This window comes from Gavialis gangeticus, unplaced genomic scaffold (genome assembly GCF_001723915.1).
Source record: "Gavialis gangeticus isolate Ggan-Ray unplaced genomic scaffold, GavGan_comp1, whole genome shotgun sequence".
Lineage (NCBI taxonomy): Eukaryota > Metazoa > Chordata > Crocodylia > Gavialidae > Gavialis > Gavialis gangeticus.
In genome coordinates, this window is record NW_017728960.1 from 2,208,703 (window position 1) to 2,225,529 (window position 16,827).

General features: G+C 51.4%; 1 protein-coding gene across 1 annotated transcript; it reads left to right on the forward strand.

Annotated features, from left to right (window-relative positions):
- Positions 1 to 5,088: 5,088 nt before the first annotated feature.
- LOC109302503 (peptidoglycan recognition protein 3-like) lies at positions 5,089 to 12,843 on the forward strand. Its single transcript, XM_019524088.1, has 5 exons — positions 5,089 to 5,403; positions 8,403 to 8,489; positions 9,256 to 9,466; positions 10,268 to 10,386; positions 11,579 to 12,843. Exons 2-5 carry the CDS (start codon positions 8,438 to 8,440, stop codon positions 11,755 to 11,757), a joined length of 561 nt encoding a protein of 186 aa, XP_019379633.1. The 5' UTR covers positions 5,089 to 5,403; positions 8,403 to 8,437; the 3' UTR covers positions 11,758 to 12,843.
- The last annotated feature ends 3,984 nt before the right edge of the window (positions 12,844 to 16,827 follow it).

The following is a 16,827-nucleotide window of genomic DNA, read 5'->3' on the forward strand; positions in this document are numbered from 1 at the left end:
CAGTGTGGGGCAGTGGGGATTGCCCCTCCCCTGGCAGCACCTGGTGAGTTGGAGCTTTTTTTCACCAAGTGCTGGGAGCCAGGGTGGGCAGGGCAGCCATTGCCATCTGGATGGGTCTGGGAGATTCGGAGATTCGGCAGCAGCCGAATCTCTGAATCAGATTTGACCAAACTGATTCGGGACAGTGATTCAAATCACCAAAACCTAATTGAATCACTGTCCCCTGAACTGGCCGAATCCGAAGCGCATACTAGCTGCTTCACACAGGCCTAACGAGTAGGTCTTTTCCATTATGTCAAAGCATGCCCCCTTGGTCTGTCTGGATTAGATAGGACCGTGAGTGCACCAGCTGTTTCACTGTACCCTGCTGGTCCCATGATCTCGACAAGTAATTCCTCAGACAAACTCTATCACCTGGCTTTAGTAGTGAAAGCTCACGAGCTCTTGTATCAAAGTAGAATTTCTGTTTCCTCTTCTGGTCTTTCTTTCTCCTTATGGCTACAGTGTTAGGATTTTCCAATTAGGTGTTAGTAACGGGCAGAATTGACCCTACCCACCAGCCCATTAACAACTCTTCTGGAGACCAGCCATTGTCCAGAGGTGTGCTACGATAAGCCAGTAGTGCTTTATATATATCACCTCCACTGTCCAATGCTTTTTTTTCATTAGGTTTTTTACTGTCTGAAGGGTTCGTTCTGCAAGTCCATTCGATTGGGGATAATTTGGACTTGATGTGCTGTGATGAAAATCTGAGTCCATGGCAAATTGCCTGAACTCTGCACTGGAGAACTGTGGCCCATTATCACTGAATCCTTCATCTGGAAGTCCAAGCCTTGCAAATATGGCCTTCAAGCAAGCTATCACTGAGCGACTGCTGATACATTGCAGTGTATAGCTTTCTGGATACAAAGAGTAATAATCAGTAACTATTAAATACACCCTGGAGTCCCATGTAAAGAGATGGGTGCCCACCCTCTCATAGGCCTAGTGTGGAACAGGATGAGGCTTTAGAGGTTTTGCCTACCGGCAGGGTCTGAATTTCAAGCAAATGAAACAGTTTTCAACTGTATTAGCAATGTCCTGATTGATCCTTGGCCAATACGTCACCTCCCTTGCTCTCTTCTTGCATTTCTCAATACCTAAGTGCCCCTCATGGATCTTCTGTAGCATTCTTCTTTGGAGGGTCCATGACTTTACTGTCCTTGAAAATAACTCCTTCAATGACTGAAAGTTCATGTTGGCAATTCCATTAGTCCCGCATGCTCAAGTCACAGGTGCTTATGTCCTCTGGCCAAGCAGAAATTGTCATTTCTTTCAGGATCCCTAATGAGTGGTCCTTCTCAGTTTCTTCTTTCATGTGTTGTAGCCTCCTGTCTCTGATCAGAAGTGAGCTAAGAATCAAGTCACCACAGGCTTGCATCTGTGTCTCGGAGGTCTTTTCTGCTTGTCCAGTAGAGGCTATTGCCCTGGACAGCACATCTGCTGTAAACTGACCAGGTGTGTAGTTCACAACTAAGTCATACTTCTGCAGCTTAATCATCATTCTTTTTATCCTGAAGGTACAGTCATTCAGAGGCTTGTGAAACAGTGCTATCAAGGGCTTGTGGTCTGTTATTACACCCACTTTCTGCCTGTAAATATATTGACTGAATCTCTGGCATGCAAACAAAATTCCTAATGACTCTTTCTCAATCTGTGCATACCTGCTTTTTGCCTCAGTCAGAGATAAGCAATGGCTTGCCATTGGTTGTCAAAATTCTGTAGTAGCACAGCACCCATAGGCAATGCATAGCAGGGGCATGGGGGGGGCATGTGCCCCCCCTGAGATTGGCCCTTGCCAGGTGGAGTGTCGGGGGGCAATGGCTGGTGCCCCCTGAGATTGTGGGGGCGCTGAGAGAAGTGCTGGCAGCACTTCTGGTTTTGACAAGTGGCCGCTGGGGGACTCCCTGCGGTCAGCAATTGGCCACTGGTGCCCCCCCAGTATCAGGAGAAACCAGTTCCTCAAGACAGCACCTAATCCCAACTGTGAAGCATCTCTTGATATCTGTACTGGTTTCCCAAGGGTATAGAATTTTAATACAGGTTCAACGTACTAATTGTTGCTTCAACGCCTTCCATGCTTCCTCCTGCTCTGGATTCCAGCATCACTCCCTCAGTCAAGTCTTGTGCTGAGCCTTAATTCACAGCATCACCCTTTCTTCTCCCTGCTGGGCTGGTAGGATGGTTTAAGATCTATAAGCTAGACTAGTGGTTGCCCTCAGCCCTTTCCTTTGGTAAGCCTCAAAAATAACAAACTGTCTTGATCTTTTATTCTTGCCAGAGGCACTCAAGAGCCCCTGTTTTCTTGCAGAAAAACTCTGCAGGCAATAAGACTTACACATGCTCTGGCCACAGCTGCCCTGGTTTTGCTTCTGAGGGCATAAGGGGAGTATCTGCTTGAAAGATGCAGCATCAAAGAAAAGGAGAGGAGCCGTGCTCCACAGGGGACCTCCTATGGAGCTGACCTGCCTGAGAGCTGAGCTTTTACCTGCACCTGTAGCTAGGCTGTGAAGCAGATCCACCTGCTGACAATTAAGCAGCATGCCTCATCCACACAGCAGCTCCAGCTTCTGCAGCTGTTGAAGTGGGTCCTGTGCTCCTGACTGCACTGATGAGTGGGAAAGGAGTTTCCTAACCCATGCACGAGCCTCGGGCACTGAGGTTTCCAAGTGCTGCATATCCAGAATTGGGGCAGGACTTTCAACAGAGCTGGGCAAGGATGAAGGCCAAATGAGCCCAGCTCCTAGGCAGAGCAGAGCAGTCTGGCCCAAGCCACCATGGGGAAAGGAGCTTGATTTGGAGGCCCTTATTGACTGGAAAGTGACAGAGAGAGAGGAAGAGCACTTTGGGAGGAGCATGGGTTTGCAGATGCTAACCCTTCCTGGGCTGGACTGGAGGAAACCCAGTGATGAACAATGTGGCAAGAGATGCCTGAGGTGTCACCCCGGTAAACGGAGGCAGAATGCTTCCCCTTGCACAGTCATAAGGTGGAGCCTTGGCAGGTGGGGCTGGATCGGGCAGCAGACTGCCCGTGAGACCAATAAACCAGGCTTCTTGCCCTGCCCAGGTTGGACCCGACTAATTTCCTCCATGCAGCTGTCCATGCCAGCCGGGGAAGGCTGAGACCCATCCAGGGGCAAATGGTGAGGCCAGCCTAGTGCCAGGGGATGCTCTTAGGGGGAAAGGACGCATGGCCCCTCCCTGCCACCCTAGTGAGGGCACTCCAGGGCCAGAGCCTCCAGCTGCTGTGTCTGCAGGGGAATCCATCACAGCCACTTCTCTGCCGGGGTGGGGAGACCTCTGACCCGGGCACTGCCCCACAGCTTGCAGTGGCCTCATTCACCATCTCCAGGGTCTGGTCCTGCCTCCTGGGCACAGGGCGCCTCCCCGTGATGTGGGGTGAGTCCTGCAGGTTCCCCTGACACTTGCTGGGGAGCAGGGGGCTTCAAGGGGTGGCTGCACTGCTGCAGGCTGGGATGGGGGCTCTGCAAAGCCATGCCACGTGGAGGAGCGTTGGCCCCGCTGCTGGCGCCGGTGCTGGTTGGGGAAGTGTTCACCAGCAGGGCTGGGGATCTCCCAGGGCAGGGCCCATCCTGTTTGCAGCAGGGAGGAATGCTGCATTACTGGCTGGAGGTTGCCGCTCCCTGTCTGAGATACTGTTTAGACTGAGATGGCCATGCAGGTAGGTTTGGAGTAGTGACCGAGGAGGTTCCCCATCCCTGTGTCCTCTGGGGCCTGCAGTCAGCACGAATCCCCCCTCCCAGCCTCCCCTTCTTCTCTAGTGGAAAAACTGAAGCATAGTGCTAGGAAGTGACCAGCTGGTGGCAGGCTTGAGCCCTCTGAGGGCCGGGTCAGTGCCTTACGCACAATGGTTCCCCTCCCTCCTGCCCCTCTTTGGAGGGGCGACATGCTGGGGAAAGCTGGACCCGTTTCCTGGAGCTGAGCAGCTCAGATCAGAGGCTCCCCAGTAACTGCTTTGGTCCAGCTCCTCCCACATCCTGCCCATCCTCTAACCTGGGGCAGGCTTCACATCCCCCATCCTCCCTACACGGCGGTGTGCACCAGGGCTCTCCCAGCTAAAGGGCTGAGTCCTCCAGGGGCTGGGATCCTTTGGACCCTGAAAGGTGCTGGATTCATGACCCTGGAGTCTCTCAGCCTCTGTTTGCCCACCCAGAAGGGACCTCTGAGGCAACCAGAGAGCACTGTGCACCACGATGCCTGGGGATGCTATGCCAGCCCCTGGTGACCGCAGTAGCAGGTCTTTGGAGGATCGATTGATCGATCGACCGATTGATTGATTGATCTATCTATCTATCTATCATTCTCATACTCATCCCTTCTGTATATGAACGCTGTCAGTCTCAAGGAGCAAGGCACCCCCTTTAATGACTTATCCCAGTATCACAGGGGTGAGCCAGAACTGCGACTGGAAACAGCTGCATAGTTTTGTCTCAGACCTAGACCTGACCTGGAGTCTAAGATCCAGGCTCAGACAAAAGTGAGGCTGTCCAGGCCTTCCAGTACCCACCTAGTGCAACCCCACCTCCAAGCAGGATCCTTCTGCTCATGGGAAGACTCCTACCCTCTGCAGGGAAACTGGTGTGGGCCCTGGGAGGCAGCTGGCGGGACCGGTCAGGTGAGTCCTGCCCGGCAGTGAAGGCTAGGTGCGAGTTCTGTCGTACTGCAGTCACTTGGAGAAGGGAAATTTTTGTGGGTTTCTGCTGCCGCCTTCTGGCGCGAGACCATCACAGCCATGAACAGCAGAAGCCTCCTTCTTTATTACATGGGTGCATGGCCTGATGTGCAAGGAGCTGGGAGCATCCGGGGCCAAGCAGGGCAAAGCAGTGCCATGTCCACTCCCACATTCCTGGGGGTGAAAACAACTGGCGAGGTGAGAGATTCCCCCTGGGGGAGTTTGGTTGACAGAAATCAGGGGGGAATCTGGCCCCTCCGCCCCATCCCACCATCCCTTCTAGGAGTGTCGAAAGGTCCCTGCATGAAAGGACCGCAGTTTCCCACTTCCTCGTCCTGCAGGGACATCATGCAAGGAATGCCCTGCATTGTGCAGGATGAGCAGTTTTTTCATTGCAACCCGGGCTGTTTCCTGGTTCTGACTGGGCCTGGAAATCCCATTGGGAAGTCCTGGCGGGAGTTGCTCTGCACCTGCAGTGATGTTGTGCTTCACACCTACGGGAGTACCGGTGTTTCAAAACAGGCCCTGTTCCCAATCCACACCCTCCCCGCCATACACTAAGCCACTTCCTTGGCCGGGGATTTCTCCTCTCTGACACTCTCTGCCAGCGCATAAAAAGAGATGAGGGCCTGGTGCCTCCAGAACAGAGTGGAGGAGAGACCGTGACCCAGGTAAGAACTGAGTGCTGAGGCCTTCCCTGCTCCCTCGTGGCTTGGCTGTTCATTCCCTCCCCTCCTGGCTCCCTGTCCATGTTCAGTGTGTGTGTGTGTGGGTGTGTGCAGTATTCAGGGCAGAAGGAGGTTCCCTGAGTGGGGGGTGTGTGTGGGTGTGTGGGCAGGGGAAGCACCATGACCATGTAGGCGGGCTCCCCAGGTGGTTGTCCCTAGTATGTCCTCCATAGGAGGTCTGTATTGAGCAGGTTTTTGGTGTTGGGAGGTGGAACTGGAGCTTGCTCCATCCACTCCATGCATCAGCCTGGTATTACAGTGCTTCCAGGAGTGGTGCAATCAACCAAAAAAAAAAAGTGTGTGTGTGTAGGACTCAGGTCAGAGGGAGGTGCCCTGAGTATAGCATTGAAGAATGTTTGTGTGTATATGAGTGTGCGTGTGTGTTATTCAGGCCAGAGGGAGGTTCCTGAGCACATCGTTGAAGGATGTGTGTATGTGTGTGTGTGCACACACGTGTTATTCAGGCCAAGAGTTTCCTTGAATCCATCACTGAAGGACGTGTGTGTGCAGTGGCAATGTGTAAGGGGTGCATGGGGGTGCACGTGTACCCCTGAGAGCGCCGGTGCACCCCCTGACGGTCGCACTCGCTGCTTAGGTGATGGGCAGGGGGCAGGCAGGAATGCCAGTGCCTCACTTGCAAGCACTGGCTGGTCGCTATGCTCACTGCAGCTGCTTTTGGGAGTGGCTGCGGCCCCTTTTGGGAGCAGCTGCAGCAATTGGCTGGTGCTCGCTCCCAGAAGCGGCTGCAGCCACTCCTGGAAGTGGATGCAGTGAGGGCAGTGATTGGCCACAGCAATCGGCTGTCATGGGATTGCTCAGGGGAGCCCCCCACCAGACTGCAGGATCACCTGCGGGGCCATACCCCCACCAGGACCACAGGATCGCCCACGGGGGACCCCCCTACTCCAGTCAGCAGGACTGGTTGCAGGGGGGGCACATGCCCCCCCTGACTAAGGCAGCACCAGTCGCCCGTGTGTGTGTGCATGCATGTGTGTATATTATTCAGGCCAGAGGGAGGTTCCCTTAGCATATCATTGAAGGGGGTGTGTGTATGTGTGTGTTACTCAGGCAAGAGGGACGCTCCTTGTCCCCTTCCTGTGCCTGGCTGCTAGGCATGATATACAGACGAGCTGCTGCTCCTTGCCAAAGGGGTAGACCTTTCCTGAAGCCCCAGGAGCCCCTGCTCTTGGCTCCGTAAGCCCAAGCCCTGCTGCTGGACTCCAGAGAGAGGGCCCTCAGTGCCCAGGGCACAGCGCCCTGCTCTCAATCACGCCGAACTTGGTCACAGCTCTTCATTGCTCTGTGCCTCTGACCCCGACAGCAGTGGGGACCCTCTGGATAGCAGGGATTGGGGTGCAGGCTACTGAAAGGACTGGACATTATAGCTTGGGCTAACTCCAGGCTCAGCTTTGGGTCCAAAGGCTGCTGAATCCAACAGGCACAGTGACTGCCATGGGCTCAGGGCACAAAGCCTCAAAATGCTGCAGCCAAACTCAGGGGAATCTGTTTTCACTGGCTTGGGTTTGTGCATCTTCCTACCCACCTTGCTTCACGCCTTGTCTGATGACCCAGTTGCAACATGAACCGGGACAAGCCAGGCAGGGAGGGAGGTGACTGTGATACAAAAAGGCACAAGGGTTGGAAACACTGGGCATGTCTACACATGCATTTATGCCGGCTTAAAGTTACTACACAGTAAGTGGGAATAGACCAGTGTCTACATGTGCAGACATTAAAGTGCATTAACGCTGTGTGGACTGACTTGGGACTAAAGCTAGTCCCAAGTCAGTCCACACACACAGGGTTACTGCGCAGTAAGTTGTCTATATGTGCGTTACTGCACAGTAACTAATCAGGCATACATTTGATACCTGCATGATGCAAGTATCAAATTTATGCCCAAGCTGGTGTAAGTCACTATATTTACTGCACTGTACGGGCATGCATGTGTAGACACGCACCCATACTGCGCAATAATTTCAGTTACTGCGCAGTAAATGCACGCGTGTAGATGTGCCCACTGACTCTCTAGATAACCCTGAGGCCTTTCTTCTGAACTTTTCCCCTGTTGAAAACCCCGAACCCTGAGATGCTGCTCCAGTCCAGGCTGGTGGTTACAGAAGCACCTGTTGCTAGCAGGGTCACGTAGCCCTGGCAGAAGGAATCCCCTGGTTTCAGGTCACTGGGTGTGCTCCTGTCTGTGCAGGCAGAAGGGTCTGCAGGGATGAGGCTGTAGGTCTGACCCCAAACTCCAATGAACTCTGCATTGTCCTCAGTGGGCTCTAGCTCATGCCCTGGAGCTGAGCCATGTGGGGTAGAGGCTGTGGTATATGCCCTGTGCTTGCCCTTTGGGTGCTGCCACTTTGCTCATCATCCATAACAATCCCATGCTTATCCCAGTGCATTCTGGCTGAGCCAGACCACTCCAATTTGGGTGCGCGGTGGTTGTTTATTCACTGCACACGTCTGGGACAGCTCTGGAGTTTCTAGTGTAGTTTACTGCTGTGGCCCTGGGAATACAGTGAGGTCCCACTGCCATCATTGCTGCTAGCAGATGCCCATAGCCTTCCTTTGTCTTTAGCACATTAATACCATTATTAATACCAATTTTAATACTGGCACCAGCTTGGGCACTCAGGAACTTGCCCCGTCAGGCAGAGAGCTCATGTGCCACTTAACTCCTCTTAAGCCCCTATCTGGAAGGTTGTAAGTGGTGCTTGGGACTTGTATTGCCTGTTTGCACAGCGTGATGTGCCCACCAGAAGTGTAGGATAGGATCCCGTGTGAAAGCCAATGGTGAGTCCAAGCCTGGTGGAACTGCTGCTGTCCATGTGTCCGCACCACAGGGCACATGGCTATTTTTTTTCACCGTACCAGTTTAGATCCTTGAAACTTCATCCACTGTTTTCTTCTCCTGACGTAAACACGGTATTTGTTTCCAGGCCGTTGAACTGGTGATTTTAACCAGAGGCGCAACATGATGCTCAGGTTGGCTGTGCTTTTCTCAGCTCTCTGTGCTGCTTCATGTCGTGAGTCCCATCTTTCACCTCTCTTTGCGTACTCGGGATATGGTGGAGAGCAGCGCACTGGGAGTGAGGAGACATGCATGCTTTTCTCAGGGCACCATTATTTCAGTATTTGACCCCAGGGAAGTCACCTCTCTGCTTTATGATTCCCTATAGCTATAGTGGGGATCATAACTCGGCAGTGTATAGAAGGACTGTTCGACATGGCAGAAGAGGGATTTCTGAGCATGGCAATTAGAGTCATCGAAAATGAGGGTTGGAAGGGCCCTCAGGAAGTCATAGCTAGTCCAACCCCCTGCTCAAAGCAGGACCAGCCCCAACTACATCAACCCAGACAGAGCTTTGTCTAGCTGGGTCTTCAAAACCTCCAAGGATGGAGACCCCACCACCTCTCTGAGTAACCTGTTGCAGTGTTTTATTTACTACCCTCCTAGTGACAAAGTTTTTCCTAATATCCAACCACTACTTCCCTTGTGGCATCTGGAGCCCATTGCTCCTTGTTCTGTCATCCGCCACTGCCGAGAACAGACCAGCTCCATCCTCTTTCGAACCCTGCTTCAGGGAGTTGAAGACTGCTATTCAATCCCTCCTTAGTCTTCTCTTCTGCTGTCTAAATAAGGCCCTAAATAATGAGGAACTTCTGCAGCGTGAAGGGAAATTGCCTTGCCAGGGCATGGTGGGAGTTTCAGCAGAGGGTGCAGGTGGGATTGCCCCCAGAGTGGCACAACATGATGGATCCTCGGGCTCATCCTTTTTCCCCTCTCCCCAGAATTGGCATGTCCGCCCATTGTCTCCCCGGCCAAGTGGGGGTCCCGGCCTGCCAAGTGTGCTTCCCCTCTCTCCAAAGTCCCACCTGGCAATGTCGTCATCATCCACACGGCTGGCAGTGCCTGCCACACGCAGCCTGAATGCAGCGAGCTGTTGCGCAACATCCAGGTTTTCCACCGGGACATGAAGGAGTGGTGCGACGTCTCCTACAAGTAAGAGATGCCAGTTAGCAGGGACGCGTACGCTCATGTCAAGTTATGTCCACGCAGAGCCAGGGACATCTCAGCACATGCTGAGTCCTGCAGCCAGTGGGCAAAGCCCTATTTGTATAGAAGCTCTTGCTTTTCCTTGTTCCTGAAAGGAAGAAAACAAGCCTGGAAAACTGGAATAAGATAAACCAATGCTGTCAAACCTGTCTACCTAGACTGAGGTGCTCAGCTCCATGTGGAAGCAGGTAGAGCAGCTCTTTCAGACACCCAGGTTTGACAACAGTGGGCATATGATTTTCCGGTCACCAAAAATATATAGTGAATATCCATATAGGATCAAAGGTCCAACTCTTTTCATAGTTGCCATTAAAAAGGTTATTCGATCTGCCACCAGGACTTTGCTAAACAACCCTGAGGTGATGCAGAAAACCTCCCAAAAGAATTTGCAAAGAAAATGAATATTGTCAAAGCTACAATGATGACAACAGTAATAATGGAGATGATGCTATTACTGCTGCTAGTGTTTTCCTTTTAATATCATTGATGATGCCATAATGCAACAGTATTAGTTACCCGAAAGCTTGCAAAGAACATTTTTTCCAACTATTTAGTTGGTCTAATAAAAGATATCACATCTACCCAAAGAACCTTGTCTGCTCACAGTATAAGTGATGCATTATTATTATTGCTGTTATTATTATTATTTTTGCCTTGTGGATCGTATGTCCCTGTCTCTGCTTAGCCTTGCTACTAGTAGTTAAGGGAAGTAATAGATTACATGCACTTCCTCTCACATCCCTCCAGCTTCCTGATTGGTGAAGACGGGAACGTGTATGAAGGCCGAGGCTGGCTTTTGGAGGGTGCCCACACCTATGGCTATAATGATTTATCTCTGGGCATTGCCTTTATTGGCGACTTTACAGGTAAGACCGTTGCAGAGCACCCACCTCCTCCAGCACAGGGCATATGGAGTGCAGCTCAGTCCAGGAGCTGATTGCAGACATGTATTTATCCACAGCAGTAAAGAGTCTACTGCAGGGATGTTGGACTCTCTCTGCAAAGATCTCAGGGCACTTGGCAGACCTCAGGGTGAAGTTTGCCCTGGCACAGACAGCCAGCGTGAGGCTGGGGTGCTTCCTAGCACACATGGGCAGAATTCAGCCCTGTCTTCTTGTTAATTAGTTGCATAGAGGGCATTTACAGTTGTGGATCATGAGTCTTTGGTGCTGACTGCTGCACCAACACAGAGATGGCCTTAGTGATGTCCCCTCTGCAGTGTCCACAGGCCTAGCCCTGACCTGAGCTCTTTCCTACCCACTTCCCGCATGCAGGAAGCCCCTGCAAGCCAAGACATCCATTAGGGGCAACTTTCTTTGGACGTCTACCCATTCAGGCATTTCCATTTGCCTCATGCCTGTCCTAGATTTCAGCTGACCCATTTCTAGCTTTCTGTGGGATGGAGGAACCAGCTAGTTATATGACACTCCTTAGTGACGGTGCTTTTGTTGGGTGGTTCAGCCAGGAGGTCACATATTCCAGGTCACAGCACTTTCAAGCAGCTTCACGAGCCCCCTGGAAATCCTGCTGGATGAGCCTGCCTTGCTCTGGGAGCAGGACAGGGAGCCTAGCCGGGGTAGGCTTCTGGGTCCAGAACGATGGAGAAGGGCTGGTCCTTGGCCATGCCAGCCAAAACACACCAGAGGCTCTGTCTTGTGTCCTCTTCCCCGGCTCTCTGCAAGGCAGGCTCAGGAAGAGGCAGGTGAGGCTTGGCCACATCTGCATGGTACTCTGACCATGCTCCAGGTCAGCGACCTTAGGCAGCTTCCTCACCTGGAAGCAGCAAGGCTGTGTGTATGCCTGGCACCCTCCATGGGTTAATTAGCAGGGGACAGGCTTGCTGGCAGTGCTAATTAGCCCACCTGAAAGGCTGTGTGGGTGACTCCTCTGGTCCCAGTTGAGGAGTGGTGTTGGAGGACACTGCTGTGGAGATTTTTGATGGACGAGGCCTGTCCTAGTAGAGTCCTGGCAGGGGGTGGCGGGGGACACAGAGCTCTGTGCTTGTGGGGAAAAGCTCTGCAAACCATCCAAGCCAAATCTCATCCCTCCCCCTTGCAGAGCGGTCTCCGAATGAAGCTGCCTGGAAAGCCCTGAAGAACCTGCTCGCCTATGCCATCCAAAGTGGGTACCTGGCTTCCGACTACCTCCTCATGGCTCACAGCGACGTCAGCAACACCGTTTCCCCGGGGAAGCTCATCCGTGAGACCATCAAGATGTGGCCGCATTACAAACACTGAGGACAGGTCTGGAGAAGCTCAGCACTGCCCTGTGACACCACGGAAAGCCTGGGGTGCAGGCTCCAGGACCCAGTGCTAAAGGACTGATTCACTGACAGAGTGGCTGGGACTCTTTTGGGTTCGGCGCTGGATCCTTCAGTCATGCTCTTGCTAGCTGAAGAGATGGGGAGGGGAAGCAATGTGGTTGCAATGGGCCATGGCAATGGCCAGAGTGAGAGAAGGAGGGGTCATATCAGGAAGGGGCAGGTGGGATGGGAGTTGATTACAACAGTTCTTAGCTAGTGGATGGGGTGAAGTTTTTCCAGGAGCCTAGGGGAATTAGTATCCTTCAGAACTCCTACATTCAGGGCCAGATCCACAAAGGTATTTAGGTGCCTGACTTCCACTGGAACCAGCTGAAATCATTAGGAACTGTGGTTTCTGAATAGCAGCTGTGCACCCCCACACCTCAGTGGCCAGAAACCCTAGCCAGCTCGGTGATGTAAAGCAGCCTGGAGGCTGCTCTGACTTGTGTGCCCAGCCTGGATCTGAGGCTGTGTGAGAATGAAAGGATGAGAAAGGGCTGCAAAAAGGTGTCCTGTGTCTTGCCACACGATAGAAAAGGTGCATAGCAAACATTCATGTGAAAAGATGACTCTAATTGAGCCCTATGTGGTGTCCCAGGGGCGGTGGGAACCAAGGGGGAACTGCCAGTATTGTGGATCAGGCCCTGAGTGGCTCCAGCTTTCCTTCCTCTACTAAATCCATGGCTAAGAAATCAGACCAGTACCCTGAGTATCTGGGTGAAACCTAAGCTCACCCTGCTTTGCAACTTCTGATCTCTGAGAAGTCTAGAAGCTGATAATTAAAGTGAGCCTCACCCTTTCTGGGAGGTCGGGCTAATTAGGCCCATTTTATAGATGAGTCAGTTCAGTGTCATCGGCTTTCTCAATGTCATGCTGAGAACTGACGAAAGGGGCAAGAATAGAGCCCAGGTGTCCTGGTTCCTTAGTCCTTTGCGCTAAACTCTACATCCCAGGGTGGGTCGGTGCTGGGCACCTGCTAATCATATCCCCTAGGCTAGAAGCAGAGACTTGTGCATTTGCCCATGAAAGGGAGCTGATGCCCCAAACCATAAAGAGCTGTAAATAAAAAGTTAGTATTTGTACCCTATTCCCAGCGTTCAAGGTTCTGATTTTCAGATGTGGCTTCCCTGGGTGGATGGTCCTGAGGCTAACTTGAGTCTCCTTTTCCTCCTGGTCTCTGAATCCTGGGGCTGAAATCATCAGCCTCTTGCCATCACTATGGTAGGGTGAATTGGTTGGGAGAAATGGTTAATTCACACACACACAAAAGCAGTTTTAAGTTGATTGAAACTCTGCCTGAATTTGAGGAGATGCTGGTTAACGAGATGGGGGAGAGCTGGGAGATGGGGTCGGGGGGCTTTGAAGGAGAAGAAATGCTTCGTTTAGACATTTTCCATAGTGCAACTTCTTTATGTGCTTTAGTTTTCATTTTGAAATGTAGCTGGACTTGCCTCAGATGAGGGACAGGAAGCAAGGCAATGAAATGCAGTGTCCTGTCTGACCCAAATATTTTGCAAACCAAACATGTTTCAGCTTCAAACACCTCCAAAATATGGGCAGTGTTTTCTCTCTTGCTCACCTCTCCATCCATCCATCCACCCACTTGACAGGGAGGTCACCAGCCACCCCAGCATCACTGTTATGTCCAAGGGCTCTGGACTGAGTCCCCCTTTCGGTGAAATGGTTCCAGTCACAACACAGCAAGAGGCAGAGCTCGGCAAGTCAGGTTACTCTGTGGAACAAGCAAGATGAGCAGTGCCAAACCCAAGGGCTAAGAGCTCCAGAAGTTGTCTACAGTTCCCGTGTAACAAGGCCCTCAGTGTCACAAGCCAGGTCCTGCAAGAAGCATAAGACCGGCTGCAAAGCTGTAAGGGTTTTAAAACATACGGGAATGTGACGGTGGAGTGTATTTGCCTACTGGTGTTTGAGACTGGGTGGGTGCATTTACACATGCATTAACGCCCTTTAGTTAAAGCATATTAAATCTAGTACCTCTGTTGGGAGGTACTAGGAAAATGTGCATTAGCCTGTCTCAATGCACATTAACTAGAGAGCATGGTTTTTAAGTGACGTTTAATGCTCATTAGCCTATATTAATGTAAATGAACTAAATAGCACTTTTTTTTTAGTGATGCTTTAATGCACATTAAAATAGGCTAATGTGCATTAAGGCACATGGGTAGATGTGCCCTGTTTCCAGCTTTTTGCTGCCACCACAGGCAAGTGCTTTCATCCCATAAGCCCCTGACAATGGCACCTAGCAGAGTTTAGATTTGAAACCCCACAGAAGTGAAATAATGTCTCAAGTGCTGGTAATCCCGTGGGACCACAAGCAAACCAGTGGCATGATGGTTCTGGGCCTCGGTGTGCTTGTACAAGTGCCTTCATGTTTAGATTAGGAGCTGCTGTTGTTTCAGTCTGAATAGACCCTGGATTTCTCTCTTCTAGGCAGCCAGCGGAGTAAACCACAGTCCGACTCCCTGAAGATGAGATTCACCCCTGTGCAGGGGGCTAGAACAACACCAAGGCACCAGCTATGTCTGTATGGGCCGATGGGGGATTTAATAACACTAGGTGGCACTTTGTGATGACTAATGCACTTGCCAAAATAGCCTTTCAGCAGTGAAATAATTCACACATTTGGGGCATCAAGTCATTTTGACCAAACAATGCCTGTCTGCAATTTTTAATTGAAATATCTCCATTTTGGAATTTCCATCTCAGTATTTTTAATGGCCCTTTGTGATGGGTGTTTTTTTTTTCAGAAGCTCATATTGGCCAAATAGCAATAAATGTAGCAAAACATTTGCTTTGGGGTCAAATGAAACCTTCTGAGCTGACCCCCGTCCCTTTTTTTTATTTGCTGAAAAATGTCCTGGTTTGTTGTGACCCAAACTAGATATTTTCACCCCATAATATTTTGATTTGGTCACTGCCCTGGGAATACTGTTTTGCCCCAACTCTGGGATCTACGTATTCTGTGCAACCCCCTGCACTGGGGCAACCTCCCTCCCTCTCCTGTTTTTGCCCTGGGTGCCCTGGCACCTTCTGCCACTGGTCTATTTGTGCCTCTCCCTGGGTGCTGTTGTCCACAAACATCATTTTCATATGTGCTAATAAAGGAGGGTTGCGTTGGAAAGTGGAGCAGTTGGGAAAGCAGGATTGGCCAGAAGAAAAACTTGTCCTTCACCTACTTGCAAAGAGAGTTTGCTGTGAGTCTGCACCGTGCTGCTCTCACCACTCCAGTGAGCCGCTGTTGACTCAACTGCTGGTGAATGGGGTAAGTCTGCGCCTGGGGTTTCACTTCGGGGGCAGTTGGAGACTGATTCTTTCTGGCAGGGGGGAGGCAGCAGCGCGATCACTATAGGGCAGGGCTGAGGGATGAAAGTTGGGATCTCCAAGTCCTGGTCCCACCTCTGACACTGACTGGGTGTGTGGCCTTGAGCAAGTCACTTCACTTCCAGTGGGTCCATTGTCCTGCTGGGGACAGAAAATCATAGAAAATGAGGGCTGGAAAGGACTTCAGGAAGTCCTATCTAATTCAACCCCCTGCTCAAACTCCCTTGCCCACAGGCTTATTGGTTACAAAAGAATTGCACATTTAACAACTGGAGGGGCAGCGCCAGGGCTAGGGGAGGGGAGAGGCCAGGAGCACTTTGCACTGCAAAGTGTGGTGAGCACAGTGCTCAGCTGATGCACTGCACATATTTTGCACCCAGGTTATAAAAGCTTCATGCCCTTGGGGTGCGAGATGCTCTGTGATACGGAGACATCCTGGTGCTTAGTGGAGAGGCCTGGTGAGGCTTGTTTCTGGGGTCTGAGAGGGACCAGCTGGGAGCTGGCTGGATTTTCACCACCACTGAGCCCATGGCAGTGCTCCAGATTTAGTCCTGGGTCTAAGATCTTCATCAATTTGCAGTACTGACCTGGCCCGTCTCTAGCCTTTCTTTCAGGCACCCCCTGCGCCATCCCTCAGAGATGTCTAAATTCCTCAAAGCCATCACCGACTTGATTGACAGCAATCAAGGAAACTCCAGAAAGGAGGGCAAAGCTGAGATGTCTTGCAGAAGTGAATTTAAGAAGCTGATTCAGCAGGATATTGCGCCCGTCACGGTAATGCTCCTCCCGCAGGAGGGGAGCAATGTGTTTGGGTACAACCACAACCACCTTTTGGGGATGGCACAAGCCCTCTGCACCATCGACCCCCAGCTGAATCAGGGGTAAAACAGAGCTCACGGGGATGCCTGGTGCTGAGAGCTGGGTTTGCAGCTGATTTTTTTCCTACTCCAGCAGCAGTTCTGAAAAGCCAAATTTATCAGGTTTTTTTCCTGATCAAAGGGACACACATGAATTGTTTTTTTTCTAGTTGCATAGGGATTCAGCCAGCTCGCCTAAAACCACATCGGCTAAGCAGGGGCTGCTTTTTAAAATTCAAAGTTGTTTCTAATCAGAATGAAAATGTCAACAAGTTTTTCCCTTGTTTTTGATGTTCTTTTTTTGTGGGCGGGTTGGGGAAACCACCGGGAATTTTTCCACCTGCGTCCTCATGTGTTCTCTTTTCTTGTTATTTCAGCTGTCATCCAGCTATCGGTACAGGCACATCAGGAGCTTGCCAGAGTCTGAGACAGAACCGGTGAACCACAAAGAAATCAGCACAGTGAAGCACTGTGTGTACTGAAGCCTGGGCGATCGCTGCAGTCATGGAGTGCAGGCACAAGGTAAAGCAAAGCCCGTGTGTGATGCTGGAGCCAAGAACAATGTCTCTTGATCCCCAGCTGCTGCAGTCTGGCTTGGTTCCCAAAACATGGTTGAAAAGGGCAATACCGACAAGTGCAAAGTGATGCATCTGGGGAGGAACAACCGGCACCATACCTACAGGTTGGGGAACTCCCCTCTTGTCAGTGCAGAGGCAGAAAAGGATCTTGGAGTCATCATTGATGCCAAGATGAACATGGGCTGGCAGTGTGGGGACGTGGTCAGGAAGGCCAACCGTACCTTGTCATGC

Bases quoted from the DNA above. Each gene is read 5' to 3' on its own strand.
- LOC109302503 (XM_019524088.1), top strand. From the start codon at position 8,438: ATGATGCTCAGGTTGGCTGTGCTTTTCTCAGCTCTCTGTGCTGCTTCA. The intron at 8,490-9,255 runs GTGAGTCCCATC...CCCTCTCCCCAG, and splicing joins TCTCTGTGCTGCTTCATGTC to AATTGGCATGTCCGCCCATT. The intron at 9,467-10,267 runs GTAAGAGATGCC...ACATCCCTCCAG, and splicing joins TGGTGCGACGTCTCCTACAA to CTTCCTGATTGGTGAAGACG.